The following is a 19281-nucleotide window of genomic DNA, read 5'->3' on the forward strand; positions in this document are numbered from 1 at the left end:
TAGAGTGTGGGGTATCGTTGGAAAGGTCTTTCAAAACTAATAGGGGTTTTCAAGAAACATTTTTTGATAAAGTGAATATATTCGGAGATAATCGCTCCGAAAGAAAGAAAAAAAGTGTCCCCCCCCCTCTAACTTTTGAACCATAGGTCCAAAAATATGAAAAAAATCGTGGAAGTAGAGCTTAAGAAAGACATTAAATGAAAACTATAGCGGACATGATCAGTTTAGCCGTTTTTGAGTTATCGCAAAAAGTTTTCCCTTCATAGTAAAAAGACTTACTTTAATTAGGTACTGATTATGCAAATTTGCCTATTTCTTTAACTCGGGTGAAAGGTTCCGTTTTATCCCTTGGTTAACAATTTACTATACTTTAAGCTCCAGTTTAGCTTATTGTGACGGAAGAGTAACTACGGAACCCTACACTGAGCGTGGCCCGACATGCCCTTGGCCGGTTTTTTCTTTACACATAGCTCCACTATCTTACTCATCCATGGTAGATCTGATAGAATATTTTATAAGTATAAAAACTTATTTTTAAGTAAGAAATAGACTAAAATAAACTTCATATACTAAATAAAAAGTGTCAAAGCCCTCCAGTTGTGGAGTCCGGATTCGAAGCGGCATCTTTAGCTATCGCGACTAACGCCATGAACTCCCGTTGGCCAACCCATCACGATGGAACCCGACCCAATTTCTCAGCTTCTGTGATCTTAGAAAGACTAGGCGTCTTTGAACACCTCTAAGGGAATGCTTGCACCTCCTATACGAATTTCTTATGGTATTATGATTTTTACGATATAAAGAAGAAGAATAAAGAATATATTTATTTCAAGAATTTGGCACAGCAGCAAAAGCAAAAGCAGCAGTACATTGATCCCCACAATAGGCTCAGCCTGTAACGTGGGAATCTCAGAGAAGTATCGAAATGGTGTGGTTCTTATTGTAACGAATATATTACATATTGTTAAAGCTAATTTAAATTAAATTATTTTATTATATGTTAAAAAGGTGTCAGTAAGTTGTATGTAAGTGAAAGTGTTTATGTGAGGGTATGTGTGTATGTATGTGAGTAGCGAGAGAGATGATACTGCCATCTATACAACTAAACTAGTAGTGAGACTACTTTATAAACACAAATCAAAATGTTTGATAAAATAATTTTATTTGTTCGCAAAGTTGTTTAAGTAAGTTATGTCTGACCTCTGCCTGATCGTTGATTTCGACGTATTTCTTATCATCCGCGCCAAGGTCCATGAAATCACCAAACAGCATCAGCCTTCCACCGATGACATCGGCCGGTTTCCTCTTAAACTCGTCACGAATCTTCTTTTGTAGCAAACTGTTAGTAAATAAATAATGATAAAGACGGAATATTGATTACTGATTTGAACCGTTTTACTTTTTATTTATCGACTTCAAATGGACAATGAGGTATCGATACAGTTGACCACATTTAGTCACCCGTACCGACCGATCATACTACAGTATGGCGCGACCATACATTTGTCTGCCAAGAGTGCCAAACCAGTCCAGTGCAAACTGAGCATTATCGCAGTCTACAAAGATTAATTAAAAAATATATATTTATTAGTTATTCATTTATTACAATAAAAAGTTACAATCCCAAGTTATAAATAAGCTTTCGGTAAAAAAATCATTTTTGGTACAACCTGTCACGGACTGTACTTTCCTTCCTACGGCCATCTAATACTTGTCAAGACAATTCTAAAAACCCCAAGCACAATAAGGTTGCGTTGTTCTATCACAGAGTTTCCATTGCCACCTCCTGTTCCCATCATCAGATCAGCTCGATAGTACCATAATATTGCATTGTCACCCGACTTACACACGTATGAAATGAAATTAGACCCCTACAAACATAGTTACATTGCAAGTTAAATAAAGCTTGTAAAAAGATCCACAACCTACATTTAGTTTGACTGTGGAGTCAGGTATCAACAACACAAACATAATACTACTTATAATACAGATTAAAATATTAGCATTATAAGATAATTTGATTAATTCCCATAGTTGTGCAGCCTTACGTGGTAAACCATTGGCGATCCTCGTTGTTCACCAGCCGATCCTGATATACCCGTTGGTGCTCGTGATACCACAGTCTTATCACTTCATCTTCCTCCTGTGCACAACAATGCTTATTACATCGAAATATGTATAGCAGATAAGATGTATAGAAGAATACTGAGAAGTGTATGCAACATGTTAAAGACGTTCCTTTGAGAGTTAGTGTAGTTGAGTATACAGTGGTGTAAGGCCAAGTGTATCGGCCGGGTATTCAAGCGGTACCGGTTGTCAATCCAGATACCACAAAACGTCTTGATGCCATAGAGCACCACCTACTTAGTTCAGATGTAAAATTTGAGACTCCAATATTTTGCATTACTTTACTCGTCTCAGTACTCTCAGTATTTATTTATCGAGAAATATTGAACAATCTTGCTTGCACGTTTTTCATACCCACGCCATTTTTTTTTTATATTTTGTCGATTTTTATCTGTTTTAAAGTTATATACGTACAAAAGTAGCTACCCCTAGACATCATGTGAATTGTATATTTTCTTCCACAGGTAACGTTATAATTTTCACTTTAACCCTTTGAACCTTCAAAACGCCACACACGCCTAGGTCACGGGCGCAAGAGAGCTGATGTACCTAAACCATACTTGAAAGTGTGAAGGTTACTTTGGCAGCGTAAGTCATAACACTTACGTGTTTTTGGCGTTCAAAAGGTTAAAATTGCATATGAATCACAAATCTCACCTTCACTTTATGCGCATCCAACATCAGCATTCCCTGGAAGACTTTGCTCAGGTCTCTCAAATTGAAGGTGTAATGCGACTTTGTAGGAGTGGGCAGCAACTCCGCTACCAGGGAATTAAACACGTCCAGCGAGCTCTTGAGGAATGGCGCTTCGCGTACAACCACGTCTTTGCTGATGTTGGACGTCCAAGAGTTTAGAATCACTTTAAATATTCCGTACTGAAAAACAAATATGGTTACCGGAATTAAATGTCGTTTGACTGATTCCACATCACGATTAATATAAAACAAACCATACCTAACCTGAACGGTACGTACCTCACTATATGAAGTTTGGTGCACGATCCCGTGGCATCCACTAATTTAAACTTGTCATCCAAGTAAATGATTACTTATAATATTTAACAATCCGTTTTGACACTTCATACATAATCCAATAAAATTTTCTGGGTGATTACAGTGGACGATCTATGTGCACAGAAAACCCTATCCCTATCCTGACAATCTCTGAATAGTGACGCTACGAAATTCCATTACCTATGTAAGTAAGTATTAAGCCGATAATGATATGGAAGGGAGACGTCAGCAAAACAGTCACTGTACCTTGCTGTCATATTCCATTTCGGTAAAAGAGATATAGTGAAAATGCCTCATCAGTCGCATGGTGACGGGGTTGCGGCCACCGCCAGGAGGACCCATGGCTGCAACGATGCCTACGTCAATTAATGTCTTGAACTCGCCGATGTTGGTGCGGTCGTACCAGCCTATTATAAAATGAAGATGAGCGACAGCTATTCATTTGATTTGAAAGAAATGAAGCTTTATAACTTCAAAAGGACCTCCTTCAAAGCCTAGCTACTTTAGAAAAACCCAATGATGGATGGCTTTATTAGCGTGATGAAATCATCCTCCTGGATTTATCACACTGTTATATTTAGATAAGAACGAACATCATATCTATACTGGTTTACTAAAGATAACGCCTTGAAACAAAATTAGGATTTAGAACAAAATTATCACCTGAGAAATCCATGAACTGCCTGATCAATTCGATTGGCGGCTGGGCCCCGTAGACCTCCAGTGCCGGCATGTTGAGGTCATCGATAAAAAATACTTGTCTCTTGGTTGGCGGTGGACCGAAGACACCGCGGCGACGTCGGTCTAGTTTGCTGTCGATTACGTCCTTGGAAACAAATTATAACGATTTTATGTACTACAGATTTTTATTAAAAAGGTTTGTGGAGTGAAGAACACGTTAAGCGCGTAGTTGAAGGATGCTCGCTGTTTCGCTAATGACTTTAGAAGAAGCATTGGCAGGCGTTGGTAGGAGAGAGCCAGGATTGGTGCAGAGGGCTGTGTAAGGTTTATGAACAGTGATCGAAATAGGCAGAGTATCAATACCGAAACTTGGTAGAACACAGTCATAAAGTGGAGACTGCCTTACGATATCATTTTTGTCTGGGACTAAGTCCCGGAAAAAATATAGGAGGACAGTCTCCACTTCATGACTTTGTTCTAGCAAGTTTAGGTATACTCTGCCTATTCCGATCACTGTTTATGAGGATTATTCACCGATATAAACCCGTTGTCTATTAACTGTTTCATACCTGTGTCTGATTAGAGGAAGTTCTAGCAGAGAACACCAGGAACTCGCATATGAACTTCTTGTGTAGTCCTCGTGACAATTTCGAGGTTATAGTGACAGTCTTGCCGGTACCGGTCGGCCCGACACAAATCACATGGTTGTAGTTAGTTATCTTGTAGCCTAAAATAGCAGCGCTGCGTACGCTGTCTAAAGTCGGGACTTCAATGTCTGGAAAAAAAAATTGTCACCAATAAATGGTGATCCTGTGAAGATCTCCCGGATCATAGTTCCGCTAGCCCCACTAAGAATGGATTATGTGCTACAGTTCAAACACGAGGTCCGAGGAAGCTACATATAAGTAACTGCAGCGCGTAACCTCTCGCTTCCTCGGATCCTGAACCCACGGTTTTCCTGCTCCAACCCTTTTACAGCCCCAGGAAGTGTGAACCAGAATTATGTGAATCACCAATATCTAGAAAGAATAAGTACCTGCATACTGCCATTCGGGGTCGACCTCGTACGGATCCATATTGGCCATCCAATTATACCAGTAGGGGTTTGCCGGTTCACCATCTTCCGTCAAGTCGGTGAAACCACCGTCGTGCAATCTAAAATCACAATAATATGCTTAAACTGAGACCACCTGACTAAACCGCAATGTGACAGTAGAGTTTAATCGAAGCAAGGCCAAACGATGATGTTCAGAGTAATTAAAGATATAGGGGATCAGAAAACAGCCAGAAGCTGAGACTTATCCATATTCAGGAATGATGCCTTGACGTCGCACAAAAATTTCCACAACACTACGACTTATGTAACTACGGACAATTTTTTCTTATACAGTCCAAGAACGAGCTTTGTCTTTTAAATGAAAATCCTGCGCCGTGCTCAGAGTTCAAGTGTATGAATGGAGCCAATGAAGCCTCATGTACAGAGTGTAGCTTTCATCTATTCAGTGGTAATACTCACGTATAATCATAAACTCTCCCTTCTTTGGGAAACAGTGGCCTCAAGTTGTTCGTTTCTGTCAGCTGTCGCATGAACTGAGAGAACACGGCCCGGCCATTATGATCACACGTGGCACCCACGGACCAGATAACCGACCATACTACCCAGCATGGCGCCAGTTTTGCTGAAAAGTAAGTGCGTACGTGTAGTTAAAACCTTGTCACAAAAGACCTTAAAAATTATCATAAAATTATGCCTTCGATTGTCACTGACGTAGCGAGATATATTCATTGCCAGACCTCGGATTTTTGGGGGAAAAATTAATTGACAGGCATGGAGTTCCTGTATCCTCAACTATTGATGCTTTTTCTATATACTAGAAATCGCTCTCAGCTCTCGCTCTCAGCCTAGAACCTAGTAATAGTCTTCTTCTTCTTCTTAGCCCTTTACAATCTTAATGATGTAGGCCCTCTTCAATTTTTGCAATTCTGCTCTATGTTCCGCTCTATGTTCCCATTTTGATTAAGCTGTTTTTTTTTATATCACACACCAACGCATTTTTGGCTTCCCTGCAGACCACGACTCTCCCCAAAGTCTGCACTCTACCAGCCTCTTTCACCAAGAGTCGTCTTTTCATGCTCAGCCCACTCCCACTTCAGTTTTACCATTCGCCTGGTTACATCAGTGACTTTCAGTAATAGTAGTGATAGGAAATTCAGCACCAGTATACTGTCGATTAAAGCTACTATTTCCACGAACTTCATGCGAAGATTGCGAATCAATTATACGTACTTATACTACTTTGAAGAGAACTAAATTTGTAACTAACGCATCATGGCCAAAAACGGCGCTCCTGGTGGTGGCCTGTCATCCTTCCCAGTCAACGGTCGCAGCCTAAAGTCCAACAGTTCCAGAAACTTGAGCACCAACGAAGAGTCAATAGACGCTACTATCTCGACTAGTTTCGAGCGGACTAGCTCCAAGCAAGGATACAAGTACGAGTTGATGAGGTTTGGCAGTATTTTTCGGATGTTATCGGCAATCTGAAGAAGAGGGTAAGTTACTTTTTTTTTCTATAAAGTAATGTAATGTAATGGCTACCTAATTAATGTAGGTACCTCCTTGATTTTTGGTCTTTCTTTAAATCTTTGACTTTTCTTTGTTGATGAAGTACTTTTGGCTAAAGATCATGCGACAGCAGGTTGATCGCACTTGTGCGTAACTTTGAATGTGATGTTATTATAATTTTAACTTACAGGTGGAAGATTAGACTTCATCCAAGCGTTCACCAACGGCGGCAGCCCCACCACCCTGGTATCCAAATACACCATGCCGCATCTGGAAACCGTTGCCGGCGATGCCACGGCCAGGTCAGCTACTTCGAATATCATTCGTTGCCTGTCTGTCATTTTCATTATCTCACCGCTTGAAAGGCAGAGCTTTTTATTATCGTCCAATACCTGTAGAATCATATTGAACTGATCAGAAAGTGACGTCATATTAAATAATATTGAATTTAATAGTACATTACTATAGAGGACGGGAAACGAAGGGTTGCAGGCCAAGTAGATATAGACGGCCGAGCGTAACCCCGTTTCCCGCCGAGATTTGTATAGTGCTTTTCTCAAACTTGCAATGAAATAATTTAAAAAAAATAGGATGATGATGATTGTTTCATGTCCTAATGTGATAGGTTATTCAGTGCGTGGGGTATTGAAGGGGTACAAAAATGTAATTATTTTGGCGCTACCACGCAAGCCATTACGCTTTTTTCTTGTCTTTTTCTTTCTTTTTTTTTCTTTTTTGTGTTTTTTGTTGTTACCGAAAGGGGAACGAAAATTTGATTATATTTACGCTACGACGCACGGTTTAGGAGATACAGCTCTATAAAGATTTCTGCGTGACTGAAAAAAATAAAACTTTTTGGGGCTGTATCTCCTAAACCGTGCGTCGTAGCGCAAAAATAATGAAGTTTTGTTCCCCTTTGAATCCCCGAAGTAATATTTTACAAACACAAAAAAAGAAAAAAGACAAAAAAATGAAAAAACGCATACTGGCAGAATTTTGCTTATAGGTTTTTTTTAATGCCAAGAGGTGCCATTATTTGACGTTAAAAAACAAAAGCTGGGTTGCCTTACAGGCCTAGGTCTGTAAGGCTGTATGAAATTCCTTTACATATCATCATCACTCATCGCACCTGATATGTAGTATTTCCGGACCTAATTTGAAGTACCTAAGTCATGTCAATATTTCATTACAAGTTTGAGAAAAAATATTTAACTGCGTACGGTATTCATGTTTTCAATCCACACGGCGTCAACAGGACCGTCAAAGATGTACCAACGTTTGTCCAGGTCTTCCACCGCTATACCGGCTCGCACCAAGCTCGAAAGGATCCCATCAGTCCTGAAAACAGTAGGTAATCCTGAAACTCTGCTTAGTAGGACCAATTCTACATTATGTAGAGGTTTAGATTGTGTAGACAAACAATGTCTAATGCACCCTTTTCGACCTCAAGCGATTATTATTATAGTAATCACCTACTTATTGCATAAATTACGAAGTGCGGAATGTGCTGCGGTGGATATGACAATATAATGGCCCATCTTTTGTTGAGAAACAAAATCAAAGTAAAGAAATAAATAAAATAAATAAATATTTGGGGACAATATTCACAGATCAATAAATGAATAATCTTCTTCATACTTTGGAGATCATAGATCTCGTTCCATTTTTATATCCATCTTCTTAACTAAGGCTATCCAGTACCACAGAAAGTTACGGATTTATAATTTTTTTTTTATACTACATCGGTGGCAAACAAGCACACGGCCCGCCTGATGGTAAGCAGTCTTCGTAGCCTATGTGGGAGAATCAACTTTTTAGCGTCACTCGTTGCCATGGTTACGATTAGTTGTCCAGGGGACAAAAGTTCATTGAAATACTGATTTTATGGTACTTAAATGTACACGTTTTTGTGGTCGTTATAACCAATGTCCATAATGGGCCCCCTACTAAGCATGTTAATAGAACGGCATACAACGTCTCTTCAAACAAACTGTGCCACTGTTGTCCCTTGGACAACGGGACAGGATAACAAAACAAAAAAGTTGATTCACCCATGTACGCCTGCAACTCCAGAGGAGTCACATGCGCGTTGCCGACCCTAAACCCGCCCCCCTCGATGAGCTCTGGCAACCTTAGGTACTCACCGGCAGGAACACAACACTATGAGTAGGGTCTAGTGTTATTTGGCTGCTGTTTTCTGTAAGGTGTGTATTTCCAATAGGTCGATCCACGTACCATTCATGTGTGTTCAAATCAAACTCGCCGTAAAGCTGTCCCATAGTGATGGATTTAGGATTGACGACGAACGTGTGTACCGGGGTAAAGGGGAAACCATCGGGCGCGAGCTTGCCTTTGATTGCGGTCAACGCGTCCCGAAGTATTTCGTAACACTGCAAGAAAAAGGAGAGCAGTGAGTCTAAAGGTGCGTCGAGATTTAGAGAATTTCGAATTCACGAATCGTACTAGGTAAGTACAAAATGTAAATACATTTTGTACTTACCTAGTACGATTCGTTGCAGCAGCAAGGTTGGAGAGCCCATCACAAACTTGTGAATACGGGGCGCGGGGTACTACTTTCAGACAGGTTTTTCATTGAAGTTTGTAGTTGTAATAATGACAAATCTTCTCTATCGGGAGACATACTTTAAAAAGGAATATCTAACCTTTGTTTTTCCAGCTCCAGCAGGCCCCACTAACATGAGACCGTGTCGCACCACGGTGGTCTCGTACAACTGGATTATCTTAAAGATGAACGCTGCAAATACAATCGTATTTACGAATTATTGGCAACAATACCGCCATTAGTACAGATTTATTGTGATTAGATATTCATAGTTAAAAGACGTTAACGGCTCGGTCTGCTTGACTTATTCCATAATCGGTCCCATACTGCCCTCAACTACCTACCTAGCAAAACCCTGTAACTCCTGCAAACTTATGTGTTTCAGGAAAGACAGCATCATATCGGGACATCACTTTGCCAGCTGATGTATTTAATTAATATACTTTAATGTTAGTAACTTGAAAAAATATATAAAACACGTACTGTACAGATCATCGTAGCCCCTCTTGACTAGCATATTCCTTATAGAGTGTTCCATGATACCGTAGTCCACTACTGGGATTTCAACACGAGGGAACAAATCTGATATTATGCCTGTGGACCACAATTTTTATATGATTACAAATTTTGTTGAATGAAAAAACCGATTAAAAAAATAAAGATTATAATAGTAACTACTATGGCAAACAAAAGCTTTCGTATCCGTATTTATCGGGGCCGAATATCTAAATACCGACTCACTTCTTTACCTCTCTGAAATAACATAAGATAGGAAATGTTGACTTGTTGCCATTTTGCATTTCGGGATAGATTACCAGCACTCCTAGTACTATCTTTGACCGTTAGAAAAATATACCGTTAAACAAAAGCAGGTCATCAGCAAGGAACTTGGGCACGTGGACGTCTCTGAAAGAACGCAAAAGGATCTCCCGCTCATCCCCGTTAGGCGTTTGTAAGATTAGGATACCAGCCACAGTGATTACCTACTGTGTTCACCTCTAGTAGGTTTATAAAGGTACCTACTCTGTTTCTCTGTTAGAGAAATATACCGTTAAACAAAAGCAGGTCATCAGCAAGGAATTTGGGCACGTTGACATCTCTCAAGGAACGCAGGACGATCTGCCGCTCATCCCCGTTAGGCATTTGCCGGATAAGGTTACCGGCCACAGTGATTACTGTCTTCACAGCTCGCATCCCAAAATCGTAGTGGTCCTGAAAATTATCAGTATACCTAAGTATCGAGAAGATGCCTATCTCATGTGAAGATATCTTATATTATAGTCTCGTACAAACGCAAATTTTATGACTTCTTACACTAAGGAACTCAGAAATTATTAGATGAACAAAGCAGAAAGGAAAGAACGCCATAAATTAATGATCATCATGACTTAAATTTCGGGAAAAGAGCCTGTACAGAAAAATACTAAGACACTTCCGTTTTAGGTTAACATACCTGAGAAGACAACTGCTCGGAGCTCAATCTAAACGTGGTTGTAATTTTCCCCGCCAGGGTCTTGGCTTCGAAGAATCCGAAAGAAAAGAGGGAGATCTCCGCAATCAACGCGTAATCCGGTACCATCATAGATATGGGCCGGAACAACGCTTTGAGATTGTCTGGTAACTCGGTACGGCCTAGAAATCAGGATATTCACTGACCAATTAAAGATACGAGTAAAACCACAGCACACAGAAAAAAATATATCTCATCAGGAAATGTCAAACATTCTCAAGCTATAGTCTAGCTTCTTCTATTTTAAGATTATGGATTATAATATAATCGTTATGGCTCGCCATATGAAAAGCGAACATGGCATCTGGAGACTTCTTCATCAATAAACGGATTTATAAGACGTATTTTTAACATTTAAATATAATCTTATAAATGCGTTAGTAAAAGTTAAAGGGAATGGATTACTTACTTAAATTACCACTAAAACAAATGTTTTTATCATGGACCGTAATATATCGTACCTATACCGTAATAATAGTAAAATATCGTACCTGCGTAGCCTGGGTTCATAGTTATGAAGACTGAACAAGACTGCTTAAGAGGTAGCTCTACACCTTCAAACCAGAACTTTTCTAGTTTTGCGATTTGAGCCTTTTGAATTGTTATTACCTGAAATATCATATTTACATTTAAGAGGGCTATTTAGTGTTTACTTTGTTGATTTGTTGAAATGGCGTTGCGCAGAAACTAGCACAACACAGTTCGTAGTTAAGCAGTAATTGTCATTAACAACTGTTAGAACTGTCAAACGTTATAACTTGAATACCATAATAGTTACTGCTTGCTACTACTTGAGCGTTTAGCGCAATCTATTTTAAATGTCAAATTTGCAACTATACAATATTTTGCACCACGTTACGTTTCTTAGTATTACTTAGTAACCGTTGATTTCCTTTGCAGTTTACTGATTGTTTGTTGTTTATGTAAGAACATTTATTATATTAAAAATACCTGCTGTGCTACCACAGAGAGTACTTCAATATCAATACGGTTAAATTCATCAAAACAAGCCCAAGCTCCAGATCTGGAAAACGAGAAGTTCTTTTTTTCGTAGCTCTTAAACTCACAGTCAATTTTTCATAAAACTTTCGTTTAAGGGCCTGTTTCACAACGTCCAAGTAAAGTCCTGAATAAGCTACTTGCCACTTATCTAACGAATAAAGTCATCATTGGCGTTTTACAATTTGAAATAAACTTAACACGTTCACTGTCCCAATCTGAATTGTTAACCTTACGACTTTGTAATAGAGTCTTGCTGTGACCCATATACGAGGCACGGACAGTGACTTGTTAACTGGAATATAAATCTTTGGTAAACTGGTAGAATACCTTTACAACTTAAAGGAGTTTTATCTGGCAGTTAATATATTTGTTAATTAGCTATCCAATAGTTTACTTGGACATTGTGAAACAGGCCCTAAGACTACTCCTAAGGCTCTATAGGTAGTACTTATTCAGTTCGATTAAATTTAAATCATATACAATTGAAACAGAGTTGCATTTGTTTTCTTTCGTTCAATATTCAAACAAAACTAAATCAACTCTATTTCCTACACCATGGATTCAAATTTCAGTGGAAAATAATAATAGAAGATCGTAAAATTATAAGGGAAAACTCACGCTGCCAATCCTTTAAAGAATTTCCCCATAGCCATGTAATCCAGTTGGTCTGAACAATTGAACACCACGCATTGAACTGCTAGTGCTTTAGCCAGATCCTGTAATTTATTGGTAGGTAAGTACAAGTACATATATGGCGCATACATTATTGTACCGCAAATAACTTCCGACTGCCCTGGAGAGTAGTCTCTGAGCACCAACGACCAGGCGTGTCAACTGCCAGACATCCATACTCACAAAGAAACATTACAAAGCATAACTTAGAATTGCATTGCATAAGTAAGAGATATAAGATCGTGTCATTCACGACGACGCATGCCTTGACTCGTATTGTCATGTTATTAAAGGCTAGATTTGACAAATCTGTGCGTCATCTTAGATGACACGAACTGTACTATTCAATAGTGCTTTGAATATGTGCTGCTACTCATGTAGGTAATTAACATAAAAAGTATCAAGCAGTAAAATACTACGAATGTGTTAGGATATTATAACGCAAATAAGCTGTACAATTACATATACTCCAATGCTTAGTCAATAGAGTGTTCAGATATTTGTAAGTACCTGGTCTCATAATAAGTAATTTTGGAATCAATTCAGGGTCATGATTAGAAATGACAAAACATTATAAATATTGTACGAATACATTTCTTATGGGACAAACCACGAAATTGCAAAATCTTATTTCTTTAATGGAAAAACACGAGATAATCTAACAGTATCTAAGGCCGATGTACCTACAGCGAGCTGCACATACGCATACCTACCCACGTTATGAATGAGGTCCATTTATAAAGTGGGTATGCACTTTTGCAGCTGAGTGTACCTTAGTGGTTTCAGTTTTGCCTGTCCCAGCAGGCCCGGCCGGCGCCCCGCCGAACTTCAAGTGCATGGCACACATCAGCGTTAAATAGCATCGGTCAGTCAGCGGCGTGATCACAAGACGTCCACTGAAAATCCGAAATAAACGTACAAAGGATTTGATTTTTATTCGGATACTTTACAAATTAAATAATAAACTAACAGAAATAAATTAAGCTATGAATTAAACTAAACTAAAAGCTCCTAAAAAGTAAAAGCCTACAAATAAAACACTGGCCCCAGGTCTGTGCCGTCCGGTGGGGTGCCCAGAAGGCTGGCAGCGTGGCCGTGATGAATGGCAACGCCAATGCGCTGGGCGAGGTATACCCCAGCCTTTCGGTCACCTATTGCGTCTATTAGGCGCTTGGCAAATGCCTTAAATATACCGTGTGCGCCTAGACCCCACGGCCCAAGCGTCTCCACTTCAAACGGCTCAAACATGCAGCCGGTGGCTGCAAATTTGCGCCGCTTGAGATGCTCGGCCGGGTCGGCAGCAGCGCCAGCCCTAACTAAGGTCCCTGGAAGATGGGACAGCGCGAGGGTACCTATCCACGCACGTGGCGTCCCAGACGACGGGTCGTCCCAGCCTCCAGGGAACCAGGGTCATGCCATCTGGCCTTCTTCCGTAGTCACGCGCTAGACCCGTAGGTTCCAGAACCGATGGCGCTCCGGCGGTGACGAAGGCCCGGCGCAAAATGTCATGACGTATGGCGTGGCGTGCCGTGCCGTGCGGCCGGCGCTCTTGCAAGAGAGGCCTTGGGTGCCAAACTTGGCAATGGCAGCGGTGTTGGGCCACGCATGCCGCCCCCAAGCACAGCGATTGCCTCGACTGCTCATAAAAGACACTCGTACGTCATCATATACCAATATGTCATCACATGCCACGCCACGCAATAAAATTTTATATTGACAAGAGGTGTCCAAGCTACGGTACGGGCCAGGTCGTTTTCCGGGGCAAGCTGTAACTGTAACTTGACAATAATCACCTGTTTCCCAGATATTCGTTAGCGTAGACGAAAGAAGAGTTGAGCGCGCGGACATCCTCGTGGTTTTGGCTGAACTGGTGATAAAATGGTGCGGTGTTTAGGTGATTCTCATCCTGAATGATCTCCGTGGACTCACCCTGTTCTAATATGTAGGGTGGTTTTACTATTTCATAATATCTGTGAAAGAATAGAAATACTTTGGTGATCGTCAAGTCAAACTTGGAAGCCATCGTTAAAAGTAACCTTAAGTTTCTTATATACATATTTACACTAGTCAAAACCTACAAGGGCTATGACCCCATCAGCCCCATCTAGTAGAGCTATAAATTTTGGACTGCTTTACTTCTAATAAATGAGTTTAAATTTAGGTACCTGAGCTGGCACATCCACTGGAAGTCAGTAACATTCTTAACGTTTTCATCGACGAGCATACGCGTCACGTCTCGAGCGTGCACCTCTATCACGATTAGGGCGCAGAGGACCTCTCGTTGGAAGAACGTCAGCTCGCCCTTTACTAGGGCACGAAGGCTGTCCAGCTGTGGGTAAAAAGAGTTACTACTTAAGTATCCCACATATAGGCAACTGCGCAATGTTCGAGCGGTCCTGGTAGTTCGTAAAGCCACACTGTGAGAAAAACGATGAATTGCTTTTTATATCATATACATAAGAGGACAAGCTGTCATTTTGCGAGGGAGTAGTTTACCCTAACCAGGTATCACCGATCCAAAAGATATCATCTTTTAAATATTAACTCACCATCCTCAAGTTCTCGTCATAGAACTGATCCATCCTGAACTCGCTGATGGCATTTTCTACCCCCGCCGTCCAGGCGGTTTGCGAGCCAGCTATCACTACTTGTCCTGGCCAGCGCAGCACCCATTCTGAGCGCGGGATCGCCCAGAGCTCCTGGATACCAGCTACCAGGGTTAACCGAACTAGAAAAGGATTTCAATGCTACCTTAATCAAGACCATAAAATTATACAGATTGATAGTTATTAAAATCGGATTCGCGAGACTATTTGCAACATATCTATGTGGTTATTCAAGCGAAAAGTAAGTCTTCAATCCACATTGGGCTAGCGTTAGGACATCGGAATTTAATTGTGCAATGAGGGAAGGCCCAGCTGTGTTATGGTAATGGGACCTTTTGCAAAATATTTGTATAAACTAGCGAAAAATTATAGAAACTTTACTGCTATGCCTCATGGTGTCCTCAAGAAGTAGCAACCACTGTTCAACGTTAGAACTTGGGTAGAATTGATACTTGAGGTCCACGATTTCGCCTTCACTCGAGTGCATTTGCGTAATTTTCAGATCATATTCAAATGTGACCTGCAAACATTAAGATTAAATCGTCTGAAAAGGATGGAATAGACTAAAATATTGCAGACACCACATTTTCTTCTACTTCTGAAACAGTTCCTCAAATATGGTTGGGAATTCCTTCGGAGAGAATCGCAACCTTATTTTTCTTTCTGAGCAGACAAGGGCACGTTTCGGATCCATGTATGTTGCCTTGCGCTCCTACTACGTCTAGAACTAACATCACCTACCTATCATACCACTGACCTTTGCAATATTCTCGAAGCACTTCCTCAAATGAGGCTGCACCGCCTTAGGATTTCGCGATTGCGAGAGAATTTCCAACAGCTCGTCATCGCTAAGGAAGAAGAAGCGAGGGAACCGGACGCGTTTGAGCTCCATGTATTCATTGAGGCCTCGCGACACCACCGCTAGAAGATGCCGGGCTTCAACGACACTGTCGTACATCCGCGTGTCCGGACAAATTATCATTATCTGTAAACAGATTAATGTCAAAAATTGAACAATAACTAGAACACGCCATTACAACCACGTAAGACCGAGACGGAAAAATATCAAGGTCGTATTAATCAAAGCTGAAAACAACGTTGTTTTGAAACCAAGCATTGCAAAATTTTAGTCTGATCTACTATGTTTTGTCGCGAGATTCTGCCAGACGTGCCAAGCGAAGACCGGCAACGTTACACCACTCACGCCATTACCTGACATTCCACTTGCGACACATTGCTAGAGAATAGAGATACATGAGACTTATAGAAGAAAAGACAGCAACATACACTTTTTTTCCTTGATTCTATATGAAACGTGTCTTGGGACATTTGTGACGTTTCAAGATTAAAGGGTATGGAAATGGAGCATAAGGACCCTTTAGCCATGGAACGCCACATTTGTCCCCTGATGAATCCCTCAAAGTGCTGCATGTTAATAAAATAATACCTTATTACAAGCAACAGCCGCTGACATAATGCGCCTCCAAATTCTCTCCATAGTATTATATTTTTTCGCTTCCAATGGCAATTGGCGAGATATGTCTTCTGAGGTGAAGATCGGCTCCAAATACATCCACTCCCTATTTAAAACAAGATAAATTTTAAACACAATATTTTCATTTAATTATAATAAAACGAGGAACTGAGATATTAATTACCACTAGTCACGTAGTAGCTCAAGGCTTGGTTTTTACTCGGTTATTACTAATGTAATTTTTTGAAGGTAAGGTTTGTAAATTAAAACCCATTTCATTTAGTACAATTGAAAATTTTGCCTGAAGAATGAAGATACGAGTACATACATCGATGAATTAATCAAATATATAGACGTCCTTAGCTAAGGCGCCTCACATCAGCTACTTCAAGGACAATTTATTTACAAAAAGCAACTCACTTCTGGCACTCAATCCACTCATCAACGAATTTCTGTGTCTGATTAAGCTTATCACCCCACTCCTGAATCCTCAATTCGAAAGCTGCCTTGAAGGGACTGAAGCTGAGCTGCTGTGTCTGCAACTGGTGCTCATCCAGCAGCTGAAGCGTCTCATCAGCAATTTTCATTATGAATGTTCCTAAAGAAATGTGCAAATAGATTTTAGTAATTTTTTTTAATGTTAGTAAGTTAAATATGAATTTGGAGAACTGTGGTGTGTGGTAGTGGTTATGCTGCCTTTTAGATGCCATAGAGTCGAAGCGTATGACATTCTTATACACCGTGTTTTTATTGAATTCCGTTAACTCCGGGGTATGGGTAAGTATGTTTAAGGAAACTAAACGGCATAGTTAATTTTCAAAAAAAAAATATTTTTATAAAAGTAATTAAATGTTGCATATAGCGTTGTTGTAACACGGGCATTACATTTAATTCAACCAAACAATTGAAAACTATGACATATCAATGTCATTTCGAACATCAATCGTCCGAGATAGTATTTACGTTTAGTAGCAAATGTACACACTAGTACTAAACACTAATCAACATGTAAATAGGTCCTAAGGCAAGTGTATACGCTCGTGAGGGCCTTATAAGATAAAAATAAATGATTGATTATTTCCGAAATTGAGTTAATTAGAATTCCGGTGTCTTTGAGAAAGTTGCTTAGTTTAAGCTCAAGAATGCACCCTTGAAATTAACGAAAATCAACAAAAAAAACACCGTGTATAAGTTCCTATGAAAGTAAACTATACAGTCTCACTATTAAAATCAGGCAATAAAACTAACTTCACGTTCAACGGTACAAATCTTTCTAAGCCAAAATATTATCCCTAACGTCTGATTGAAGGCAAGGCCTTCCTTATTTCATGAGAGGACCCTGAAGTCGGTAAGACGTATGATTGTGATGAGATAATAACATACCAGTATTCTTATACGGTGTCAGCTCTATGATCTTAGTGGCCCACTCGGCCTGCATCTTATCCAGCGACTGCTCGATCACGTACTCCTTGCTGGCGAGCTCTCCAATATCTGCGATCAACTCTGCATGCGCGGCCACGCCCTGCTTCAAGCACATCGAGAACGTCTGCTTCTCATTCATGGTTACCGTGATACCTGGTGAAGGCAACATGTTTGTGGCAATAGCAGGATATGAGCCATTATTGTCGGTAGGCAATAAGGCGCTACTGCTGTAAATGTCCAGTTAGAAATAGGCTTTATAGACAAGAGAAAATGTGGTTCCATTTGTTTAAAAACGTCACAAAAATTTTCGTATCAAAGAAAATCAGGATCAAAAGGATTATCAACAAGCTAAGTTAAAGGGAAGTATACTTGACGGTAATATCAAACTAAACAGAATTTATGCTTACCCGATCTCTCCATAAATTCGTTCCAATGCCTTTCCTTCATTCCAGGATTCCTCACGGCTTGCAATACAGGAACAAGCGGTCTGAATTCATCGATATCATCCTGTAATAAATTTAATTTATTATTATACTGCGTTTATCTAATATGTTAAGTACCTAGATGATCCATGATGGAAAGGGCCTATAACTGCCATAAAAATGTATGTTTGATTATTTTACCATGAAAGATATAATACCATAAAAGAGTGACTCAGGCGATCGTAAACCGTAACCATGGCAACGAGTAAGAATAAAAATTGTGCGTGGAGTCCCTACGCGCGGAAGAAGTGAAACTTCGTAATGAGGAGATGAAAATAATGCTCTAAAATACATATGGTTTTTATTAAGAGGTAAGTGATACGAAGTTCACCGGGTCATCTAGTAATGAACATTATAAATTAAAATAGAACAACAAGTACGTATTTCAGCTAATTTCACGACGCTCACACTGTTTACTTCGCTGCATAGCAAGAATACCACGCGCATGTGCTTGGGATCTACTGACTCACTCTCTTTCTCTCTCCTACTTTCTACATTTGTGTATCTTTCTTTCTCTGTCCCTCTTGCGTTGGAATATTGGACGCCACTCGTTGCTAACGTTCGCGCTGGCCTGTAACAGGTATACTACGCGCATGCGTTCGAGTGCCACGCATTCACTCTCGCTCTGTCTCTTTCTATTCCCGCTCCCCAGGAGCGTTGAACGTTTAACGCAACAGTGCTTTCATACCCCCTCCATGATAGCGTTAAACGTTTGACGCAACCTTGTTGGAAGTCGCATAAGAAGTTTCACTTGATTCACCCATTTGGAAATACTTCTAAGACTTAAATCTAAGACCATTTGTAAAGAGCACGCACCCGAATTGTAGTAGCCACGTGTTGAACTTTAGGCATATCGGCAAACGTCTTCGTGCACTTGACTATCGTCTTGTAGTACTCATTGATCAGTGGCTCGATGGAATCAGCATCGACGTACATTAGCGGGTTGTCGAACCAGACTTCTCTGGCCTTCAGGAAGTCTGTAAAACGATAGTGGAAGCGTTTCAATTGACGTTTTTGTTTTTAATTTAGAACGCAAATCGGAAATGGTTGATTGGAACTTTAATACGTCTAATTGATACTGTGAAGGTTGGACACCTTCACAGTCTCGAGATAGATAACTGGCAACGATTATTTGAATTCAGAACTATCGCCCTGCTGAAGGAAT

The 19281-nt window shown here is 40.2% G+C and overlaps 1 protein-coding gene across 1 annotated transcript in view; it reads right to left on the reverse strand.

Annotated features, from left to right (window-relative positions):
• LOC133524883 (dynein axonemal heavy chain 1-like) overlaps nt 1–19281 on the reverse strand; it is a 67575-nt gene that overhangs the window by 23020 nt on the left and 25274 nt on the right. Inside the window, exons 22-51 of the mRNA XM_061861027.1 lie at nt 18933–19093; nt 18042–18141; nt 17596–17787; nt 16633–16810; nt 16186–16318; nt 15496–15723; nt 15120–15258; nt 14682–14860; nt 14298–14461; nt 13926–14102; nt 12905–13028; nt 12079–12176; nt 11410–11482; nt 10950–11067; nt 10402–10580; nt 9998–10160; nt 9432–9542; nt 9049–9140; nt 8621–8775; nt 7606–7723; nt 6574–6777; nt 6147–6360; nt 5339–5501; nt 4859–4977; nt 4392–4597; nt 3805–3967; nt 3388–3548; nt 2785–3003; nt 2049–2143; nt 1201–1339 (exon numbers count right to left, since the gene is read on the reverse strand). Of these exons, the coding sequence (XP_061717011.1) occupies nt 1201–1339; nt 2049–2143; nt 2785–3003; nt 3388–3548; nt 3805–3967; nt 4392–4597; nt 4859–4977; nt 5339–5501; nt 6147–6360; nt 6574–6777; nt 7606–7723; nt 8621–8775; nt 9049–9140; nt 9432–9542; nt 9998–10160; nt 10402–10580; nt 10950–11067; nt 11410–11482; nt 12079–12176; nt 12905–13028; nt 13926–14102; nt 14298–14461; nt 14682–14860; nt 15120–15258; nt 15496–15723; nt 16186–16318; nt 16633–16810; nt 17596–17787; nt 18042–18141; nt 18933–19093 (4565 nt within the window). The remainder of the gene's footprint in view (nt 1–1200; nt 1340–2048; nt 2144–2784; nt 3004–3387; nt 3549–3804; nt 3968–4391; nt 4598–4858; nt 4978–5338; nt 5502–6146; nt 6361–6573; nt 6778–7605; nt 7724–8620; nt 8776–9048; nt 9141–9431; nt 9543–9997; nt 10161–10401; nt 10581–10949; nt 11068–11409; nt 11483–12078; nt 12177–12904; nt 13029–13925; nt 14103–14297; nt 14462–14681; nt 14861–15119; nt 15259–15495; nt 15724–16185; nt 16319–16632; nt 16811–17595; nt 17788–18041; nt 18142–18932; nt 19094–19281) is intronic.

This window comes from Cydia pomonella, chromosome 14, assembly GCF_033807575.1.
Source record: "Cydia pomonella isolate Wapato2018A chromosome 14, ilCydPomo1, whole genome shotgun sequence".
Taxonomy (NCBI): domain Eukaryota; kingdom Metazoa; phylum Arthropoda; class Insecta; order Lepidoptera; family Tortricidae; genus Cydia; species Cydia pomonella.